The following is a 22,584-nucleotide window of genomic DNA, read 5'->3' as shown; positions in this document are numbered from 1 at the left end:
TGAAGAGACATTTTTTTTTTATTGAGCTCCTTATTTATTCCTTAAACAGCTGGGAATTTTCTCATTTACTTTGTGAACAAGACAAACATCTGGAACTAAATATATGCACAGTAAAGGTATGTACAATACCTTTGCATAAAGGTAAAATAGTTTAAATAATAATTATTCAATGTTATTTTAGCATGCATTGCTTGTTTCAATGTTTGGTTTTATTTTTATTTGTTTCTATGTGTTTATTTTTACCTGCAAGAGTTAAGTGATGTATATTAAGTTTACTATTTTTTTCTAAAAAGACAAAGGACAGTGTGGTGATGTAAAAAATTGTATGACTACAAAAAGACCATATGGTTACCAAATAGGGTTGCCACCAGTCCGGTTTTTGAATGATGTGTACGGGTTTTCATTTACTCCAGACCCGGACACATCATTCATATGGACTGCTCCGGGGGTAAGATCTAATGTCTCCCCTCTCCTTTGTGACAGCCTTGATTAGCAGAGCAGAGTGTTAGCTAATCATAGCTCCCTCCTCTGCTCTGTATACACACACGAGGAGGAGGGGGGAGCAGGGACGCCGCTGATCTCAGGTCTGTAAAAAGTTTTCTATGCTGTGTAGATGGACAGGGGAAGGGGAGAGATCAGCTGGAAAGGAGGACAAGGTTGAATTATGTGTAGTGATAGAGGGATTATGAGGATATGTGCTGGAAGCTTTGGCAAGGAGAAGACAATGCTAGAAGTGTGGATTGTTTTTTAAATCTGACAACCGTTTCAAGCTCTAGCACATATCCTACCCCCTCTACACCTCACCCTTGCACTGGCCCTCTTCTCTCACAAACTGCCCCCACCACATATGGACACTGGCTGCATATGATTGGCACAGGCTGCAGATCATGGGCAGAGTGGCTGCATCTTATGGAACAAAGTCGCTGCAACTGATGGCACAGTGAGGCTGCAATATATGTTTTTTTTCCTGAATCTTTCAGTTTTATTGCACACCGCCCAACATTTTGAGCACCAGCCACCACTGCTCCCCAGCACATATCTAACTCTTCCCACCCCCTGCTAGCAATAGCTCTCTCCACAGGACATATCTGACCCCTGCATTCCATCCAGAACACTTACAATTCAGCCACGCGCACTGTTCGCTGCAGGGAACTATGCGCCACATTACTACTCTCTTTCAGGCTACCCAAAGTGTCATACATCTTTTACAATCTTATAGTGTATAACCCCCCCCCCCCCCCCCCCAAAAAAAAAATGCTGCCGCTAAAGTGTTCGGGTTTGGCTTGAAGAAAAGGTGGCAACCCTATTGCCAAACAAAGACTAAGAACATTTGTTCCTAAATCATAGCTATAACTAAAGCAAAACGTATTTTCTTTGCAAGTTTGATGTGCAGATTCTGTTTTTTTTTGTTTGTTTTTACAGATATTTTGTAACAGCTGTTAGAAAATGTCTCAAGAAAACTACCAGATCAAATCCAGTGCAAAAAATCAAAAACCCCTGCAAGATAAAGTGGCCATTGTCACTGGGTCAACATATGGGTATGTTAAAGAAATTCTAAAAATATCCAATCAATCAGTCATTACAGGAGTGGCCTCCTCTTCATGTGAGCAGTCTCCCCCCGAAACTGCTTCACTTCGCAAACCTGGCAAGTCGCAGCTCTCCAATGTACTCGCATACAATGCAGGACCAGAAGTCCTGCATTGTAAGATGGGCTGAAGAGGGTCCACCCACAAAGCCATATTGTCAGACTGCAGAGGAAAGTGCCAGCTGCTAGGGGAGTGGGAAACGAGTACTGTATTTTGTATTCGTGTTGGAAAACTCATTGCAGTTTTACATTCAAAGGCAGCCTGGAGTTGGGCTTTAAAGTGGTTCTAAAGGCTGGAGATTTTTTACCTTAATGCATTCTCTGTATTGGGATGAAAAAACCTTTGGAGTGCAACTCCCTCCGCTCTGTCCCTCCTTATTGGCTCAGAGACATCAGTGGCTCCTTCTACTGCTGTCAATCACAGCCAGTGTAGAGAAAGTTTGGGGGGGGGGGGGGAAGACAGGTCCAAGCAGCACTCTTTGTCAACGGACACACAGAAAACCGATCTGGAGCAAATTCACACAAATGCCCCATAGCAAGTGGCTTGCAGGGGGAGGAAACAGGAGTGTCAGTGTTGGACCAGAGGATGACGAGGGCTGCTCTATGCAAAGCCATTGCACAGAGCAGTAAAGTATGACATGTTTGTAATTTTTTTTTTTTTTTTTTTTTTTAACAATCAATTTAACATTCAATAACCTGCATGAAGTTATCAGTTGAATGTGAATGTAAACCTGAAAAACTTTTTTTTTTTTTTTTTTTTTTTTTTTTACACACAATGTAGAGAATTTGATTTCCTATCATCTGTGCCCAGTCTTGCCACACAGAGTTAATCCAGCTCTGAGCAATCCTATTTTATTCAGTGAAATAAAACGAACTTGCAGAGAAAACCTTGGTCCGTTCCGCCGCCATGCTTCGAATGACAGGTTATATACATATCTCACATCTCTCTGGGGAGCCACCGTTCAGTGTGATGAGGAAATGTATGCTACAGTGAACAGCTATCAGAATATACATAGACAAGTGATTAGGGGAGATGTATTTAGTCAGAGCTGGGCAGAGTAGAAGCTCCAGTGATCTTTTTATTATAGTGCAGTGTGGTGTCTGAGGTCACCTGATCAGATGCAACATTCTTTTCCATCACAAAGATGTGTTATGTGGGGGAGGGGTGGATTTCTCACTTTTTGTACTTGCACCCAGTAAGGCTGAATGAACATGGGGCCGGTTCACATTAGTGCGCTGCAGCACCGCAGCGCAAATCACATGCGATGTCCATGCAGTGCGATTTTAGCCATACAGATAGTATGGCTGATATTGCACCGCATTCGGACCAAACACGCACAGGACCCTTTTTTTTGGTCTGCACCAGAATCGCATAGGTGTTCACATCTATGCGATCCGATTCATGTCCTAGCTGTCAGTTCGCAGTGCGACATGCAAGCTGAAATGGGGGTGTCATTAACATTGTATGACACTCCCCAGCAGTTCGCATATGGCAGTGTGAACTGCCGTGCGAGTCAAGTGCAATGTGGATTCGCACCAGTGTGAATCCAGCCTCAAAGCATGAAGCCTACAAATGTCACCTGACTGCTCCCACCAAGGCTTGGTTCACACTGGTGCGATTTGGTAACACGGCGAATCCATTGCGGGTTCCCACATCGCACCCGACTCACACGGCAGTTCACACTGCCATATGCAAACTGCTGGGGAGTGTCATACAATGGTAATGACACCCCCATTTCAGCTCGCATATCGCACTGAAAACTGACAGTTTGGACATGGATCGCATAGGTGTGAACACCCATGTGATTCTGGTGCGGACCAAAAAAAGGGTCCTGTGCATATTTGGTCAGAATGTGATGCAAATTCAGCCATACAGTTTGTATGGCTGAAATCGCATCACACACAGACATCGCATGTGATCTAAACAGCAATGCGGTGTGAATCACAGGAATGCAGTGTGTACAGTGGTGGGTAGTGTGTGCAGGATGGTGTCAGGATAGTGGACAGTGTCAGATTATTATTTTTTATTTTACGATTTTTTATTTTTTCAAAAGCTTTTTTGGGACCAGTGTTTTTAATTTTTACAATTTAATTTGCAATTGTATTTGTACTATTGATGGGAAGGTGGGATTTGTGACATGTCAGGGGTCTAAACAGAGAAGGGGGGGGGGGGGCGCTGGAGGAGGCAGACACGGAGGACAGTCAGGGTTGATCAGTGCAGCAGGGACAGCTGTGAACACCGCGATTCCCCCCCCCCCACATACATGGCTTTTCAGGTGAAAGCCACGGGAGGGAGAGAAGGAGAATCGGCTGATGAAAACCATGCATGGGGATCACAGTGTTAACAGCTGTCCCTGCTGCACCAATCATCCCCGACTAGTAAATAGAAGAAGAAGCAGACTGTGCAAAGAAACGCACAAAAAACAAAGCAGCTGAACACTGAAGGTCAATAAATCCTTGAACAGAGTACATAGAAAAAAGCAGCGCAGCGCTACAAACAAAACACACAAAAAATAATAAAATAAAAATGGTAAGTCCAAAAAATGATCAATTGAAGTGAAGAAAGGGTTAAACTGACTCCTGGAACCTCACTGAAGTGTTCAGATGCAAAACTCCTTAAAACACAGCAAACAGATATCCTTAAATAGAAGTGCAAGCCGCTCACCTGAACGAATGGACCTGTGTGTGAGCAGCAGGTCAAATGCGCTGTCCCTCAAATGAGGGGGGTATAGGTATAACGGTGCCTCCTCGGATGGTCCCTTTCTCCAAACGACTCCTAAAGATGGATGGTCTGCCGATACATTCTCACGTGGAATGGTGTCATGGAAGGGTATAAAGCAGACACATAGTGCTCTCCGTATGATCACAATAACAATAAAATGTATTAAAAAGATATGGTACTCACAAATAAAGCACTATGTCCTAGTGGATGGAAAATGAGCGTACAACATTTAAAAAGACCAGGTAGGTGGCTGTCCTGACATCAAATGAAAGCCCCCCGCACGCGTATTGTCCCAAGGAACAGGACTTCTTCAGCGGATAAGGGGCTACTGTGTCAGGATTCAGTATATATGGCAGCAGAACCCAATTGGAGAAAACCCTGCCCCCAAGATAAAATACACCCATCACAGGATGTTTAAAAACATACACAGCCATCACCGCTGTAATGGAAAACTACAAGGTACAAACAAAGGATGATCAAAAGCATTTCTTAACTGTAAGCAGGAGAACAATATTCCAATGTACACAGGCAGCCCTCATGTAATTAAGCATCGCAGCAGCTCACAGCCACAGTCTCCATACAATATATACAGGAGACTGATAGAGTGGAAAAATAAACAGCGTTTAACTACTAACCTTATAGATCAATACCACACAATGAAGCTGGGACTGTAAAGCATAATCGCGATAGCCCACGGCGTCCTCCATAACGTCACATGACCATAGCAAGTCATATGACATACCGTTGCTAAGGAGCCCACGCTGAACGCAAGGGTACACAAAAAACGCTGCCCATCGTGGGCGGCAACCCATGCGGCGTGAACCGCCCCTTCTGGGCAGCAACACTACGGCGCTGAACTGAGGAAAACCCCAGTAACGAACTTTGCTGTAGGCGGCAACATGTGTAGCGGGGACCGCCCATTATGAACAGCACAGTGCCGTACTAAGGGAAACCACAATGACGTGGCGCCGCTAGACCCGCCCATCATGGGCGGCGGCCTCACATTACTGGCAGACAGGGAAATAGAAGAATAATCAGAGTCCTGACAAGCCACTCATACTTAAAGCATGGGGACTCGACGTAGATTACATCTAACATAGGAGACAGATTAAAAATAACTCAACAACACTACAAACAGAACCGAAAGCATTAAAACAGGAAGTGGATGGGGGAAGGACAGAAAGCACTAAACATTACCCAGACAAGTATCTTGTTTAAGATCACTAGTAAAGAACAATAGCATACATAACTAACGTGATGATCAGAGCATAATAAAAGACACAGCATGCAAAGACCAAAGATGCAAGTACAGTAGCTGTTCATGGATAGAAATAATAATATCATCTAATTTTTCTCCAAATATAACCCCAAACCAGAGGAGGGAGCCAAAAAGCTTCACTCAACAGTGGATAGAGAAAAGGGAGAAATATATATGAAAAAGACATATAGAAAATGATAGAATTAAAAATTAAAAACAGAGACATCAGCACAGCCACCTAACTAGTTAACAATATTCGAAAAATAATAAAAATAAAATATAAAAACTCATAATCAAGAAAACGAGATATAAACTAACGATCTGAAATAAAACAGTTAAGGTCAAATTCTACATTTAACCCCAATGGTACTCCCACTTTTAATTCATAGACCCAGAAAGATTCTCGTTGGCTGAGATGTCTAATGAAATTTCCACCTCGCCAATGATTCGCTACTTTTTCAATAGCCCAGAACTGCAACCCTGCCGGGCTGCGGCCATGGTGCAATCTAAAATGTTTAGACACATTGTGGGTGACAAGTCCCTTTTTAATATTGGTTACATGTTCACCAATCCTTGCATGTAAAGGTCTGGACGTTCTTCCCACATACTGAAGTCCGCATTCGCATAGTAGTGCATAGACTATGGTATCACAAGTAATGAGATCCTTAATTTTATAGTTTTTTTCCTGTAGCTGTTGCTGTGAATTCTTTAAGTTTCTTAACATTCTTCTTAGCCTTCCTGCAAGGTGGACATCTGCCACACGCATGGAAGCCGGTAAGAAAGTCAAAAATCCTATTCTCAGTATTAACAGGTGGATCTATAACTCCTGGGGCCAATTTGTCCCTGAGTGAAGGCGCTCTCTTATACACAAATTGAGGATGATCTGGCAACAGAGGACCCAGTAATCTATAATTTTTAAGAATAGGCCAATGCTTCAGTACAATATTTTCAAATTTACGATATTGTATATTATAGTCTAAAACCATTCGGATGCCTGAAAGATCCTTTCGATCTTTTTTAGGTTTTATTTAAGACCAAGGTGTTTCTGTCAAGATTGAGGACTGTTTCCATTTCTCTATCCAGCAAATCCCTGTCATAACCTTTCTGAAGAAAACGCTTGGATAAGGCCTGTGATTGAGAAACAAAATCACTTTCTTGGGTGCAATTACGCCTTAAGCGCACAAATTGCCCCTTGGTATATTAAATAACCATTTAGTGTGGTGACAGCTTTCTGTAGAAATGTAGGAATTACAGTCCGTTGTCTTAAAATGTGTCTTCAAAATCACCTGGTTGTCTACCTTAGTGAGATCTAGATCTAAGAAGACTAAATGGTCATGGCTAATGTTCCACGTAAGAATAATATTTTTGTCATTGGCATTTAATTTAGATGCAAACTCATCAAAACTAGTTCTATCTCCATCCCAGATCATGATCAGATCGTCTATGTATCGTTGGTAGCAGATAAGCTGCGGGGGTTTACGTTTATAGATAGCCTGTTCCTCCCAGTGTGCCATGAATAAATTGGCTACGCTTGGCGCAAAACGTGCCCCCATGGCAACTCCTCTGGTTTGGAGATAGAACTGTTTATCATACCAAAAATAGTTTTTGGACAATCAAATATCAAACTGTCAATCAAAAAATTCTGATGTCTTTTTGATAATCCAGAGGACTCAAGTGCCCACTTCACAGATGTCAGAGCATCCTCATGACTGATGATAGTATATAATGAACTGACATCTGCCGTGATTAACAAACAAGAAGATGGAATAGTCAAAGACTTTTGTGTTGGTGACCAACGGCTGCAGAAAAGAGTCTATATATTGACCTAAAAGTGAAGAGACCGAATCGATCCCATTCACTATCGGTCTACCAGGTGGGTTGGTACTATCCTTATGAATTTTAGGGAGAAAATAAATAATCGGGGTACGACAGAATAAAGGATCTAGATATAGTGCCTCCTTAGAGCCAAGTACCCCAATATGTTTACCTCTTTCCACTAAATAGTGTAATTCACTCTTATATTCAAGCATAGGGTCCCTGGACAAAGTACTATAGGTGCAAATGTCACAAAGCAGATTGGCCATTTCGTTCTTGTAATAGGTCTTACTAAGTACCACCAATCCTCCCCCCTTATCTGCAGGGCGTATTACCAGATCCTTCCTTTTGGAAAGAGATTGGATACCATTTTTAATAAAGATAGGGTCATTCACCTTACGGACCTTCAATGTGTCCAGATTCTTTGCAACCATATTACTAAAGACCTCAAGATGTTTAGCATCTGTATTCTGGGAATTGAAGACCGATTTATTATGTAAATTTGAATATTGACGTACTGGTGGGGCCGGAGTATTCACATTTATCGCGGAATGTGTATTCAAAAAATACTTTTTGATGTTCAAAGTCCGGATACATTTTTTAAGGTTAACGTAGGTTTGAAATTTATTTAAGTTACGAGTAGGGGCACATTTTAAACCCTTATCGAGTACTTTAATTTCCTCATCATTAAGGGGGGTCCCACTTAAATTATAGATTCCTGCACCTACAGGGGTTTCACTAATTTTTTGTTCTCCCGCCTCCTCTCCTCTCTCTCTTGGTCTTTGGTCTTTGCATGCTGTGTCCTTTATTATGCTCTGTTCATCGCGTTAGTTATGTATGCTATTGTTCTTTACTAGTGATCTTAAACAAGATACTTGTCTGGGTAATGTTTAGTGTTTTCTGTCCTTCCCCCCCCCCCCCCCCCCCATCCACTTCCTGTTTTAATGCTTTCGGTTTTGTTTGTAGCGTTGTTGAGTTATTTTTAATCTGTCTCCTATGTTGGATGTAATCTACGTCGAGTCCCCATGCTTTAAGTATGAGTGGCTTGTCAGGACTCTAATTATTCTTCTATTTCCCTGTCTGCCAGTAATGTGAGGCCGCCGCCCATGATGGGCGGATCTAGCGGCGCCACGTCATTGTGGTTTCCCTTAGTACGGCACTGTGCTGTTCATAATGGGCGGTCCCCGATACACATGTTGCCGCCTACAGCGACGTTCGTTACTGGGGTTTCCCTCAGTTCAGCGCCGTAGTGTTGCTGCCCAGAAGGGGCGGTTCACGCCGCATGGGTTGCCGTCCATGATGGGCGGCGTTTTTTGTGTACCCTTGCGTCCAGCGTGGGCTCCTTAGCAACGGTATGTCATGTGACGTTATGGAGGACGCCGTGGGCTATCACGATTATGCTTTACAGTCCCAGCTTCATTGTACGGTATTGATCTATAAGTTTAGTAGTTAAACGCTGTTTATTTTTCCACTCTATCAGTCTCCTGTATATATTGTATGGAGACTGTGGCTGTGAGCTGCTGCGATGTTTAATTACATGGGGGCTGCCTGTGTACATTGGAATATTGTTCTCCTGCTTACAGTTAAGAAATGCTTTTGATCATCCTGTCTGTTTGTACCTTGTAGTTTCCCATTACAGCGGTGATGGCTGTGTATGTTTTTAAACATCCTGTGATGGGTGTATTTTATCTTGGGGGCAGGGTTTTCTCTAATTGGCCTAACTGGGTTCTGCTGCCATATATACTGAATCCTGACACAGTAGCCCCTTATCTTCTGAAGTCCTGTTCCTTGGGACGATACGCGTGCGGGGGGCTTTCATTTGTTGTCAGGACAGTCACCTACCTGGTCTTTTTAAATGTTGTATGCTCATTTTCCATGCACTAGGACATAGTGCTTTATTTGTGAGTACCATATCTTTTTAATAAATGTTATTGTTATTGTGATCATACGGAGAGCACTATGTGTCTGCTTTATACCCTTCCATGACACCATTCCACGTGAGAGTGTATCGGCTGACCATCCATCTTTAGGAGTCGTTTGGAGAAAGGGACCATCCATGGAGGCACCGTTATACCTATACCCCCCTCATTTGAGGGACAGCACATTTGACCTGCTGCTCACACACAGGTCCATTCGTTCAGGTGAGCGGCTTGCACTTCTATTTAAGGATATCTGTTTGCTGTGTTTTAAGAAGTTTTGCATCTGCACACCTCAGTGAGGTTCCAGGAGTCAGTTTAACCCTTTCTTCACTTCGATTGATCATTTTTTGGACTTACCATTTTTATTTTATTATTTTTTGTGTGTTTTGTTTGTAGCGCTGCACTGCTTTTTTCTATGTAAATCATCCCCGACTGTCACTGGACATGCACATGTGTGCAGAAGTGACAGGGGTTGTAAGCGCGATCTGCTTCTTCACAGAACGCGCTCTGTCACTCCTGCACATGCACGTCAATCTCAACAGGCACGAGGCTCGTCCTCGCAACGCTGGCTGGCCGTGGGAGTGTAGTGGTGGGTGGAGGAGTCCTGTGACATCACAACTCCGCCCACCGGGGGAAAAAAGCCCACAGATTCGGCAATTTTGCGGGGCTTCTGACAGGTGAGGGGGTGACATTTTATAATATATGGGTACATTCAGGAGTGATGTCTAGCATTCTAGATTACAACAGTATTAATGATTTAAATTTAACAGTGGGGTTACATCCACTTTAATTAAAGCTGTGTTTTTTTTGTAATGTTACTTTTTTATGAGCTTTAATATACACTATAGGGGCATATTCATAAAACAAAGACTGTGATATTTACTAATCCTTCACTACAGGTGCATGTGTGGTGAATTCACCTGCAATGTCATCTTTACTATGCTTATTCACATTTAGGATCGGCTTTGCTATAGCAAGACGTTTGGCACAAGATGGGGCTCACGTGCTTTTATGTAGTCGTAAAACTGAAAATGTGGATAAAGCTGTCAAACAGCTGAAAGAAGAAGGACTCAGCATTTCTGGAATTCCATGTCATGTGGGCAATGAAAAAGATCGTGAGAAACTAGTGGCAACGGTAAGAAATGCAAGGTAGAAAAATTAATAAGGAGTGATTTACTAAAAGGAGTCATGTGTTCTGTGTTGCATAAACCTGTTTTTAGTATAGCATGTTGTCAGAAATAAAAAAATAAATAAAAAATAAAAATCTTTGCTGTATTGGCGTATAACACTCACTTTTTTTTTTACCCTGAAAATAGAGGGTAAACTGTGCCTGCGTGTTATATGCAGGGGGCTGTGAATTATTATTTTTTTTTTTCTGACACTTCCCTCTTGGACCCCTTTCACACTGGAGTGTTTTTATAGCGTTTAAAAATAGCGCTATTTAAACGCTCTAAATGCATCTCAATGGATCCTTTCACACAGAGGCGTTGCACTGCTGCGGCTTTGAGAAGTCCTGCAAGCAGCACTTTTGGGCCAGGAAAACCGCTCCAAAAACGCTCCTCTTCATTGAAAGCGCTGAAAAAAACGCCTGAATAGCGCCTATAATCCGCTCTGAGCTGTAGAAAAGTCACATGATCTCCCAAAAATGTAAACATGCAAGCAAAAAAAGAGCACCTACAACGGCAGGACTGAAATTGCCCATGCTTCAATAACACTGGAAAAACTCCTGCAGCGTTGTGTTAATTTGACCGCTAGCTCCCTAAACACACGGTAATAGCGCTAAGGGCGTTTTTTGCAGCGCCTCGGTGTAAAAGGGCTCTTGGACTCCTTTCACACTCTGCTGGGTCCCTACCAAGCTTTAACCAATCTGGCCTGCTCAGTCCCTAGCTTCACGCACAAGGCTGCTCTGCAAGTGTTGTCTCTGCTGGCTGGGTCCCACTGAAGTTTGCTTCTTGGTCACCGTCCCCGTCTGTTGCAAATTCTGCTCCAGTATTTGCTTCAGTTACTCCCTCTGTTCCCAGGTAGGGATGAGCTTCGTTTTTGAGTCAAACTCATGTTCAACTCGAACATTGTATGTTCCATAGTTTGTCAAATTGCGAACGTTATGGTCTGTTCGCTCCAAATTCGAGTGGCGCGTCGCGGCCCATAATTCACTGCGGAATCGCAGTGCATTGCTGGCTAATGATTGGCCAAACATGCACTATGACCCGCATGCTTTGCCAATCACAGTGCCGTCTGTACAGGGAGCTGTAATTGGCCAAAGCCAAGGTGGGGATTTAGTACACGCCCCACACTATATAAGGCTGCCTGGAAGTCGGCTTTATGTATTGTGTTGCGGCGTTGGTGAAAGACAGTGTCATTTCAATTGAGTTGAGCAGGCAGGCGAGTGAGTTAGCCGCAGTTAGTGTGTAGAGGATATATATGCATCCTGTGTGTGTGTGTGTGTGTGTGTGTGTGTGTTTATATATATATATATATATATATATATATATATATATACACACACTGTATTGAGTTTAGCTAGATCCATTTCTGTATTCTCTTCCTAATACACTGGCAGGCAGGTGATTGTGCTAGCTGCAGTATTTTCACTTAGTGTACTGTGTCCTTTGTACAGTGTGCAACTAAAGCTTGCATGAATACCATTGCTGGTGTTCTCATATTAATACCACAGTCAGGGATCTGCAAGTATTGTCAGTTAGTGTACTGTGTCTTTGCACAGTGTGCAACTAAAGATAACTGAAGACAATTGCTGGTGTTCTCTTACTAATACTGCAGGCAGTTGATTCTGCTAGCTTCAGTGTGTGTGTGTGATATATAATTTACACATCCCAGCGTTGTGCAGCTACATCTCCCTGCAGGCCATTAGTATGTCTGGAAGGACAACAAGGAGAGGCAGAGTCACGAGCCGATAAAAGAGGGCAAGCAGGCTCTGCGTCTAGAGGCAACGGCGCTGGTCGTGGACACTGTGCATCCTCATCGGCACATGGCCGTGGGACACGCTCATCCTTTTTCCGGCAGCTGGCCGTGTTGAGCCGCAACATGCCAAAGACTTGGTAGAATGGATGACAAAGCCATCCTCATCTTCTCTCCCAGGCTCAGGGTACTTTGTCTGGCAAAGCAGCTGCCAACGTGGCCTCTTCCCTCTGCTCAATGGCATCAGTCACTCCTTCCCTAGCCCCACCATGTCCTCCTGAGGAGTCCCCCAAACTGTTTGACCACAGTGTTGGGTACATGCTGCAGGAGGATGCGCAGTGTTTTGAAGGCTCCGATGATGGTACCCAGCTAGAGGAAGGCAGTAACGTGAGCCCAGAGTGGGGGTTCCCAAGAAGGACAGCAATCTGGCAGTCGTGTCCCCCCCCCCCAGCTACAGCTTACTGCCAGGTTTGCAGGGAAGGGAGGGGATGATGAGGTCACTGACTCCACGTGGGTGCCTAAGAGGAGGCACATCTCTGAGCCAGGGGCTAACTTAAGGGCATCACACCGCAGAGCTCTGCATATGCAGGGCGCTGTTGTCTCTCCGTGTTATTCCAAAAGTTAAGTTCTTTGGTGTGGGCTTTCTTGAGATGAGTGCATCGGATAGAACCGCTGCTATTTGCAACATATGTCGCAAGCGTATCTCAAGTGGCCAAAACATCACCCGCTTGGGCACCACATGCTTGACCAGACATATGTCGACCTGCCATGCAGTTCGTTGGCAAGCGTACCTCAAAGACCCACACCAAAGAACAAAGCGGACCTCCCCTTGCCCCTCATCAGCTGGGATCTCCAACCCCACTATACCTTCAGTCCTCTCTGAAGCCTACACTGAGAGGAATGAAGGTGTAGGATTGGGTGTGTCACAGCCAAGTACTTGTGGGCTATCTGCTATCGGTACACCGATATCAGCTTGTACCAGGCAAATTTCCCTGCCACAGCTGCTGCAGAGCCGAAAGAAGTTCGCTTCCAGCCATCCACATGCCCAGCAGTTAAATGCTAGCTTGGCTAAATTGCTAGCACTTCAACTGCTGTCTTTTCAGTTGGTAGACTCTGCCCTCTTCCGTGAGTTTGTGGAATGTGCGGTACCTCAGTGGCAGGTTCCCAAACGCCACTTTTTTTTCTCATGGAAGGCGATTCCGGCATGTGGAGGGCAGTGTCCATGCCACACTGGACAGGGCGGTCAGCGGTAAGGTGCATATTACCGCTGACTCATGGTCCAGCAGGCATGAACCGGGACATTGCCTATCTTTCACAGAGCATTGGGTGACTCTGCTGGCAGCTAGGAAGGATGCAGGACAAGGTACAGTAGTGTTGGAGGTTGTTCCACCACCACGCCTCCAAAATGTGTGAACCGTAGGAGTTCAAGGGGCTACGCAGGAAAAAAGATGCCATGCGGTGCTTGAACTGGTGTGCTTGGGGGACAGGAGCTTATATGCGAGAGAGAGAGATATAAAATCAGGGAAATCAAGTGAATAAAGGTGTTGTGTCTAAAGGTTAAAACTATCAATGGTCAAATCAATTAACATGCTGCATTTAAAGTAATACTAAAGGATTTTTTTTTTAACCACTTCAATACCAGGCACTTACACCCCCTTCCTGCCCAAGCCAATTTTCAGCTTTCAGCACTGTCGCTGTTTAAATGACAATTGCACGGTCATGCTACACTGTACCCAAACAGAATGGTGGTATTTGATCACCTCTGCAGTTTTTATTGTTTGCTAAACAATTAAAGACAGACAATTTGGAAAAAAATTAAGTTTTCTTTTGTTTCTGTTATAACATTTTGTAAATACGTTTTTCTTCTTCACTCATGGGCACTGATAAGGCGGCACCAATGAGGTGGCACTGATGTGCACCACTGAAAGGCTGATCTGATGGGTACTTATGGGTGGCACTGATAGGCAGCTCTGCCTATCAGTGCCAAGTAATCATCCGTGTCTGATCACAATGTAAACAGGAAGAGCTGTTGACTGGCTTTTCCTCACTCGCGTGAGACGCATGACAGATGCGAGTAGAGGAGAGCTGATCGGCTGCTCTCCTGACGGGGGTCTGTGCTGATTGTTTATCAGCCCAGGACCACCAGGGATTGCCACCCACACTGGACCACCAGGTATTCCACCCTAGACCACCAGGGATATGCCAAAAGGTGCCCTGGCAGCTGCCAATCTGTGCCCATCCACAGTGCCACCAGGGATGCCTATCAGTGCCCATCAGGCTGCTGAGGGGACTTAAATGAGTTGTGGGAGGTTAAATACCTGTCAAGCATGTGGTACCCAAATGGCTGGTGTTTTTGACAAGTTTGATCTGCTTGAGGCAAAGTTTGAAAATTAATAAAGAAAAGACTGTGCCAAAACATGAAAAATAGTGAAATACACCAAAAAATTAAAATTGGTAAAACACCAGTGCACTAAAATTAAGCAAAAATCACCTTCGGAAATAATTTGAAATTAAAAATTTAAGGACTTCGCCAATAAATTAAACCAGTGATTAATCAATAACGGTGCACACTCTAAATGACCATATACATACAAAAATATATTGAAAAATCTATTAGGACAACTCCAAGAAAAATAGTGAACCACAGAAAACTATTGTGTATTGATCACAAAGTCCACATTGATGGTAATAACAGGTTGCATGTGGATAGTATCAAACTTGGGTTTCTTGCATATCACGCCACGGACAGAGGTGCACACTACCACATAAGATGTCGGCTTACCAGATGGCATAGTATAAACGGCTATATCCCAGCCGCGGCCTTTAAACTTGCATGTGTACCGGGAGTACACCAGGAAACACAAAGAGCCAAGGAAAAGGTTTGATGAATACGCTCGTTATCGTCACAAAAGCCAATGCAAAGGGAAAAGAGGACACTAACCATAGCGTAATACAGTAGGATAAATTTAATAGAAAAAATAATATTGCACTTACATAGGTAGTTTAACCACTTTAGCCCCGGGCCTGTTTTTCAGAGTCGGTGTTTACGAGACAAAACCATTTTTTTTTTGCTAGAAAATTACTTAAAACCCCCAAACATTATATATTTTTTTTTTCTAACACCCTAGAGAATAAAATGGAAGTCATTGCAATACTTTTTGTCACACCGTATTTGCGCAGCGGTCTTACAAGCGCACTTTTTTTTGAAAAAATTCACTTTTTTAAATGAAAAAATAAGACAACAATAAATTTGGCCCAATTTTTTTATATATTGTGAAAGATAATGTTACGCCGAGTAAAATGATACCCAACATGTCACGCTTAAAAATTTCGCCCGCTCGTGGCATGGCGTCAAACTTTTACCCTTAAAAATCTTGATAGGCGACGTTTAAAAAATTCTACAGGTTGCATTTTTTGAGTTACAGAGTAGGCCTAGGGCTAAAATTAATGCTCTCGCTCTAACGATCACTTGTGTGGTTTGAATACCGTTTTCATATGTCGGCGCTACTCGCGTATACGTTCGCTTCTACGCGCGAGCTCGTCGGGACGGGGCGCTTTAAAAAAATTTTTTTTTGCTTTTCGCATTTATTTTTATTTATTTTACAATTTTTAACACTGAAAAAAAAAAAAAAAAAAAATTATCACTTTTATTCCTATTACAAGGAATGTAAACATCCCTTGTAATAGAAAAAAGCATGACAGGTCCTCTTAAATATGAGATCTGGGGTCAAAAAGACCTCAGATCTCATATTTAGGCTTAAATGCAAAAAAAAAAAAAAAAATTTGGAAATGTCATTTTTTCAAATGACAAAAAAAAAATGTTTCTTTAAGACGCTGGGCGGGACTGACGTTTTGACGTCCCTTCCGCCCAGCGGAGCTATGGGGACGGGCGAAGGAGATTTTTCCTTCAGTCTCGTCCCCGCTCACCATCCGGATGGTCGCGATCTCCTCCGCCGCTACCGACGGCTCCGGTAAGCGGCGGAGGGCGCGGAACAGCGGCGGGAGGGGGGGGGGCCCCTCTCCCGCCACCGATAACGGCGATCTCGCGGCGGATTCGCCGCGGAGACCGCCATTATCGTTAACACGGCCGCCCACAGAAGAGATGAATATCTCGATTGTGGCAGCAGCTGCTACCGTTACCGAGATATTCATCTCTAAAGTGATGACGTATAACGACGGTGGGCGGTCGGCAAGTAGTTAAAAACAGTTGCCGGCTGGCGCATACGGAGCCCTTCCTCCTCTGCTAAAGCGTGGTGACGTCAGCACGTCTCCCCCCAAATACACGTTTTGTCACAGCAGACGTTGTCAATGGGGATAGGGCGACGTTCTGACACCACTTAAATGGACCAAACCTCGTTGTGAAGTGCAGGGATCGGGTCACAAAAACAACATATTGGTTATGGACATAACTGCCAGTAACGACTCAAACGAGCTAGTTACGGCCAATAACAATATTTTATCATATAGAACCAATATTAAAAAGATTTATATAAAAAAAAACTACAAAACAGGAAGAACAACCCACGACCTAATACAAATTACTAACTGGAGTAATGCGGCCACAATTATGTTATCGCCGAACTTTACAAGTACCATAAGTATTGCATCTCAATCACTACTTAAAATGAATCAAATATTTATTTATACCCGTGCTAAGGTGCAAAAAGGTACCATATGCAATAATTATATTGCAAATGATAAATACTGTATACAGTAATCGGTACTGCATAAAAATCAGTGTATGGTAAATATAGCCATCCAATTGTTAACCACTAGCCGATCAGCGGTTTTTACGGCGGCAGGTCGGCTCGGCTGCGCGAAACGACGTAATATTACGTCATTTCGCATTTCAGCCATTAGGGGTGGGTGCTTGCCCCTGGTGCCGACACGCGTGCCCGGCGGGCGCGATCACCGCCGGGCATCCGCGATCGCTCATTACAGAGCGAGAACCGGGAGCTGTGTGTGTGTATAAACACACAGATCCCGGTCCTGTCAGGGGGAGAAATTACTGATCGTCTGTTCATGCAATGTATGAACGGCAATCTGTCATTTCTCCTAGTCAGTCGCACCCCCCCCAACCTTTTTAGAAAACACCTAGGAAACCTAATTAACCCCTTCCTCGCCCCTAGTGTTAACCCATTCCCTGCCAGTGATCTTTTTACAGTAATCGATGCATTTTTATAGCACTGATCGCTATAAAAATGCCAATGATCCCAAAAATGTGTTAAGTGTCCGCCATAAGGTTGCAGTACCAATAAAAATCGCTAATCGCCGCCATTGCTAGTAAAAAAAATTAATATTAATAAAAATGCCATAAAACTATCCCCTATTTTGTAGACGCTATAACTTTTGCGCAAACCAATCAATAAACGCTTATTGCAATATTTTTTGTTAAAAAAAAAAAAATTATGCACTTCAATATAATGTAATATCACTGCCCTGACACTCTAAACTGATAAACCTTGCACAATAAACTGACCTTGAAGTAAAAATGAACGGTCACACTACCATCACACTGTATATATTCACACTAAAATTATACTTGCAATATAATCACTATAGCACAATAACTAGCTAGTAGCAATAGCAATGTACAGAGCCCTGATTTTATCTTTCTCCACACCAATATCACACTGCACATGGCTTCTATGGGAAGAATATTTAATAGTGTGCATTTGGACTAAGGACAATGAGCCATGATTAGAGAGCATTATGATAGTGTCCAGTCATGTCTCTGATAGTGCAATGTGCCCTTGTTGGGCAAAGCTTTCATTGTTTCAGCCAATAAGGGTTTCCAATGCAATGGGCAGTGCTGCAGTGCGTTGTGGGGCATTTGGTGGGCCGAACAAACGGTCAAACGCCCTAACAATTTGGATGTTCATCGAATGGGCAAACAGCCAATGTTTGGTCCGGACTCATGCTCGGGCCGAACCGTTTGCCCAACAGTAGTCCCCATCAACTTGGGTTGGGGGGGGGGACAATGCAAGAGCAGAAGCTTTACCACTCCCCTTTACAAAATAGCTTCTTTATCTGGCAGGCAGCAAGCACGCAACCCCCCCAATGTCAAGCCATGTAGATCCAGCATCAATAACGATGAGTATGGACCGACCACCCACCACAACTGATACAATGGCATTGGGAAATCTAAATGCTTGAGTGATATTACAATCTCAAACTGAAGCTGGTGAGTATCTGCCATTTAGAGGCAGTAGTGATACAGCTGCTATATTAGACTTCTGGCTGCATCAACAGGAGTTTTGAACATGCAGGTGAATTGGCCAAATTTGGTAAATTTGCTGAACCGTAAATAGGCTGCATTGTGGTCAAACTGTTATTCAATCTGGACCAAAAGTTCCTTTATTTATTTTTAAATGTTGTCTCTATTGAACGGTAATGAGAAAAAAAAATATTGTTGTTGCATTGGTACACGTCCCCCATGGATGTTCCCAGCTACCCAACCATTTTTGCAAATAAAATAAGTGCTATGTTGGGGTTTATGAGATTTTTCTTATCCGTATGAACCTGCTACAAATTAATATGTGCTCATTAGTTAACCGACATGTTTTACAACATAGTATCCCTCTTTATTTAAGGCACTTGATATTTATGGGAAAATTGACATCCTTGTCTGTAATGCTGCTGTGAATCCTTTTGTTGGTCCACTTTTTGAAACTACCGAGGAATTGTGGAATAAGGTGAGTAACAAGAAAAAGAACTGGGACTATAATGCTATAATGAAGAGTAGTTCTTAAATATTTTAGCTTGAACGTCTTTCTGGTATCACATTTGATTTGTCTTCAAACACCCATTTTAATTTTAGAAACTTCTCTAGCTTGGATGTAAAACTGAACTCCAGGCTACTTATTTCTTTGCACCCAAATTTTCATATGTACAGGTGAGTAGGAGGTCCTACTATATTTATCTTCCTTGTTCCTGGGCCGATAAAATCTTATCTAAAATCGCCAGCTATCTGGAAGCCAGGAGGAGGGATTCACAGGGCATCCCTAAGTCAGAGAGTGTAACAAATCTGTGCCTTGCAGAACTATATTGATGTACAAGCAGGCACAAAACTGATCGTGTCCTCAACCCCTTGGTCACTAGAAGCTGCGGTATGCATCTGAGAGGGACAGCAGAGGGTCAGAGCTGCTAGCAGCTGTGAGTATAGTGAATAGATAAATGTAAGCTTCCCTGTCATTGCTGACAGTAGCTGTCAGGGAAGAATTCCAAGAAGACCTGGCAGTGGCAAGTATGCCAATGTAGCCGTGCTAATTAGTGAATAGCACACAGTGCCAAATCTTTGTGCACGAAAGTGCAAAGCGTGCTAATTGCCAGCATCTACTGGCCTATACAAGGACAGCAGTTCCTCTCATAAATTGCTGGATTATCATCCACCTTATATCCTGTGGATTATCGTCAACCTTATATCCTGTGCTCTGGTGCTTTGTGCTTCTGACCCGGATTACCCCTGACCTGCTCTGGCTTCTCTCCTGGCTCTGAACCTGACTTGCTCCATGGACCTGCTTCTGCCTTATTCCTGATTGATATCCTGTGTTTGACTCCGGCTTGATCTCAACCCCACTTCTGCCTCTGCTCCTGACTGACTTCCTGTGTTTGACCACCGGCTTGGCCTTTGACCATGATTCCTGCCTTACCCATCTGTCAAGATCCACCAGCACCTCCATTGAATCATCTGCTGTGACTACTTCTATGCTCTTGGGTGTCCTCACATCTGAAATCATTCAGCAGCTTCACCTTTAGGCAGACTGTGCATATGTGGGTATAGCACCCTCTGTCACCACCTTCATGGGTACTCTCCACTCAGCCACAAGGGAAGCCCCTTTGTCCCTTCAGCCTCCAGTCAGGTACATGACAGTAGCTCTATGCAACATTCATGCACTTAGCAGTGCCTGTTTAAACTATTTTGTTCTCCAGTGTCAGCTCATTTTATTTATTTTGAGACAGTACCTTAATATCCAAAGTTTAAAGTTCATCTTCTGTGCATTTCTTCATTGGGTTTTCCTTCTGCAACTAGTATTCCATCCCCTGGCAGCTCCTTTGCACTACCAAATTTTATTCTTGATATTAGACAGTCTACAAAAATGTTTTACAACTGGAGAAAGGATGAAGGATTTTTAATTTCTGCACTGCATTCTAGCACAATATGACAGGCTTACCAATGAAGTGGATCCCTCCAGTGACGGTCTTTCTTCTGGGTTCAGCACTCTGGCTGTTTGAATGGCTGGGCCACAATGACATGTTCAAGTGAGGCACGGAGCCCAACTGCAAGTCAGCGTAGGGCCGGCCATGACAGGGTTAACAGAACCCTGGTAGCTGGGGGGGGAGGAGGAGCAGGAGCGGTGGGAGGGGAGATTATATCTATCTCCCACCTTCCAGTTTCCCGGGCAGACAGGCGTGGGGGAGCAAAGTTGCATGGTCTGTACAGCCTGCAACTGGGATTTTTCTGCACAGCAAGCGTTGGGACACAGGTAGGGGCGGCGAGATGGCAGGGATTGAAGCCTTGTTTGCACAGCTTAGGGCTGAGGCGGCGGTGCGGGGGGAGGACTGGCTGCAGCGTCAGCTGGGGACACTTCTCCCTCAGAACGGGGCAGCAAGCGGCGCGGCGCCGTCGGGGCCTAACCACACGGGCCAGGACATTACTCAGAGTGGTGGGGAAGCAGCGCTATCGGGGCCCAGTCACACCGGCCGGGGGACCGCGCGGTCGCGCTCGTCGCGCCCCCCCCCGCAGATATTCACCCAGCCCATCCCCTTGTCAGCAGCGGTCGGAAGGCGGCAGGAACGGGGCCCCATCGGGCCCCCCCGCAAAGCGTGCGGCGGCGGCTACAGGGGTCATTGAGGGCCCGGCAGGGGGGACCAGAAGCACCCTAGGACAGAGGGGGGGACGGCCGGGGGGCTCAGGTGCGGCGGCCGTGCCCGCCCGACGTGTGGAGCAGGTGGAGACGGGCCCGGTGAGCAGGCCTCGGCGAGAGGGATCCCAGGTTACGGTGGCTAGCCCCTCAACTGCTACGGCTAGCCACTTGCAGGAGGCCCAGACGGCGAGGGGGAGAAGGCAAGAGGAAGACCGCAGCAGAGTTACGCCTGGCAGGAAAGCGCCGGCAAAATCCGCTAACGGGTCCAGGGCCCGCAGGGAGAGCGAATCCGGCCCTGGGCCTTCGGCCGCCGGGACCGAGCTGCCCGGGGCGTCATCATCGGGGGAAGAGGGGTTGTGCGAGGACCAGTCGGATGGGGAGCTGTCCGGTTCGGAGGAGGAGGTCGTGCCCAGGACGGTGCCTACAGCGAGGGAGTCCAGACGATCGGCTGATGGGATTGCTTCCACGCAGCCCGGTAAGTCCTTTTCCACATTTGTTTCAAATTCACGGTGTGATGATGTGATTGTTGGGGGCCGGGTGGGGGTGGCCCGGGATAGGTTGGTGGTGCCTGCGGTGTCTGGGGGCAGTGCGACATCTTCCCAGGTTACGGACGCACTGGTGGGGAATCCTGGGGTGGATGCGGGGTTGCAAAGATTTTTGTCGGGGCTAGAGGCGTTGGTTAGCCAGCTAAAAGGGGGGGACAGACCCCCCGCGGGCCCGACCGCGGCTTGGGGGCCGGGAGGGGGGGCTGCGGCGGCTGCGGCAGCTGCCCCAACGGCGGTAGTGGCGACTGAGAAGGAGGTGAACGGGGGTGGCTTGGGGTCAGGACCGGCGGCGCAGCCGGCAGGGACGGCCGAGCCGGCAGGGGCCACAGGCAAGAAGCGGGATTTGGTGCGGTTAGCGGATGAAGCAAAGGGGCAAGTGTACACTTGTTATGATGCGCCGCTGGGGGCACATTTGAAACAAGAGGTTCGGGAAAAAATCTGGAAGAGCGAATATGTGGAGATATTCGCTTTGTTACCGTTGGAGAAATTCAACTTGGACAGGGTGAAGCCAGAGGACTCCAAAAAGGAGGACGAGGAAAAGCGGAGGTATCGGCTCATACCTCGCACGTTTGCGAATTGGTCGCAGGCTTATTCTATTTTGGCCAGTGTGATTGGCGAGAAGAACCCCGAACACTGTTCGGCGCTCTTCAGCTACCAGGAGGCGATTAGCGAGGCCTATCGTTGTTATGGGGGAACGGGTTGGCTTCGTTATGACGAGCAATTTAGGCAACGCCGGGCGATTAGGCCGGACATTCGGTGGGACGCGAAGGACATTAGCCTTTGGATGCGGCTTATGACGGCTCCGAGGACAGCGGCTCCGTTTTTTCAGGGGGGGGCCGGCGGGGCCTCTTCCCTGGGACAGTCGGCCGGAAAGAAAAAGGGGGTTTGTTGGCAGTTCAATGAGGGAAACTGCAAATTCGGGGGGTCGTGCCGGTACAAGCATGAATGCTCCGGGTG

The 22,584-nt window shown here is 45.3% G+C and overlaps 1 protein-coding gene across 1 annotated transcript in view; it reads left to right on the top strand.

Annotated features, from left to right (window-relative positions):
- Positions 1-539: 539 nt before the first annotated feature.
- Positions 540-22,584, top strand: part of LOC120943359 (dehydrogenase/reductase SDR family member 4-like) — a 73,356-nt gene continuing 51,311 nt past the window's right edge. The window contains exons 1-4 of the mRNA XM_040356646.1: positions 540-584; positions 1,423-1,538; positions 10,257-10,434; positions 18,809-18,910. Of these exons, the coding sequence (XP_040212580.1) occupies positions 1,447-1,538; positions 10,257-10,434; positions 18,809-18,910 (372 nt within the window). The 5' untranslated portion in view covers positions 540-584; positions 1,423-1,446. The remainder of the gene's footprint in view (positions 585-1,422; positions 1,539-10,256; positions 10,435-18,808; positions 18,911-22,584) is intronic.

Source organism: Rana temporaria, chromosome 1, assembly GCF_905171775.1.
Source record: "Rana temporaria chromosome 1, aRanTem1.1, whole genome shotgun sequence".
Lineage (NCBI taxonomy): Eukaryota > Metazoa > Chordata > Amphibia > Anura > Ranidae > Rana > Rana temporaria.
This window is presented reverse-complemented; position numbering and strand designations above follow the sequence as displayed.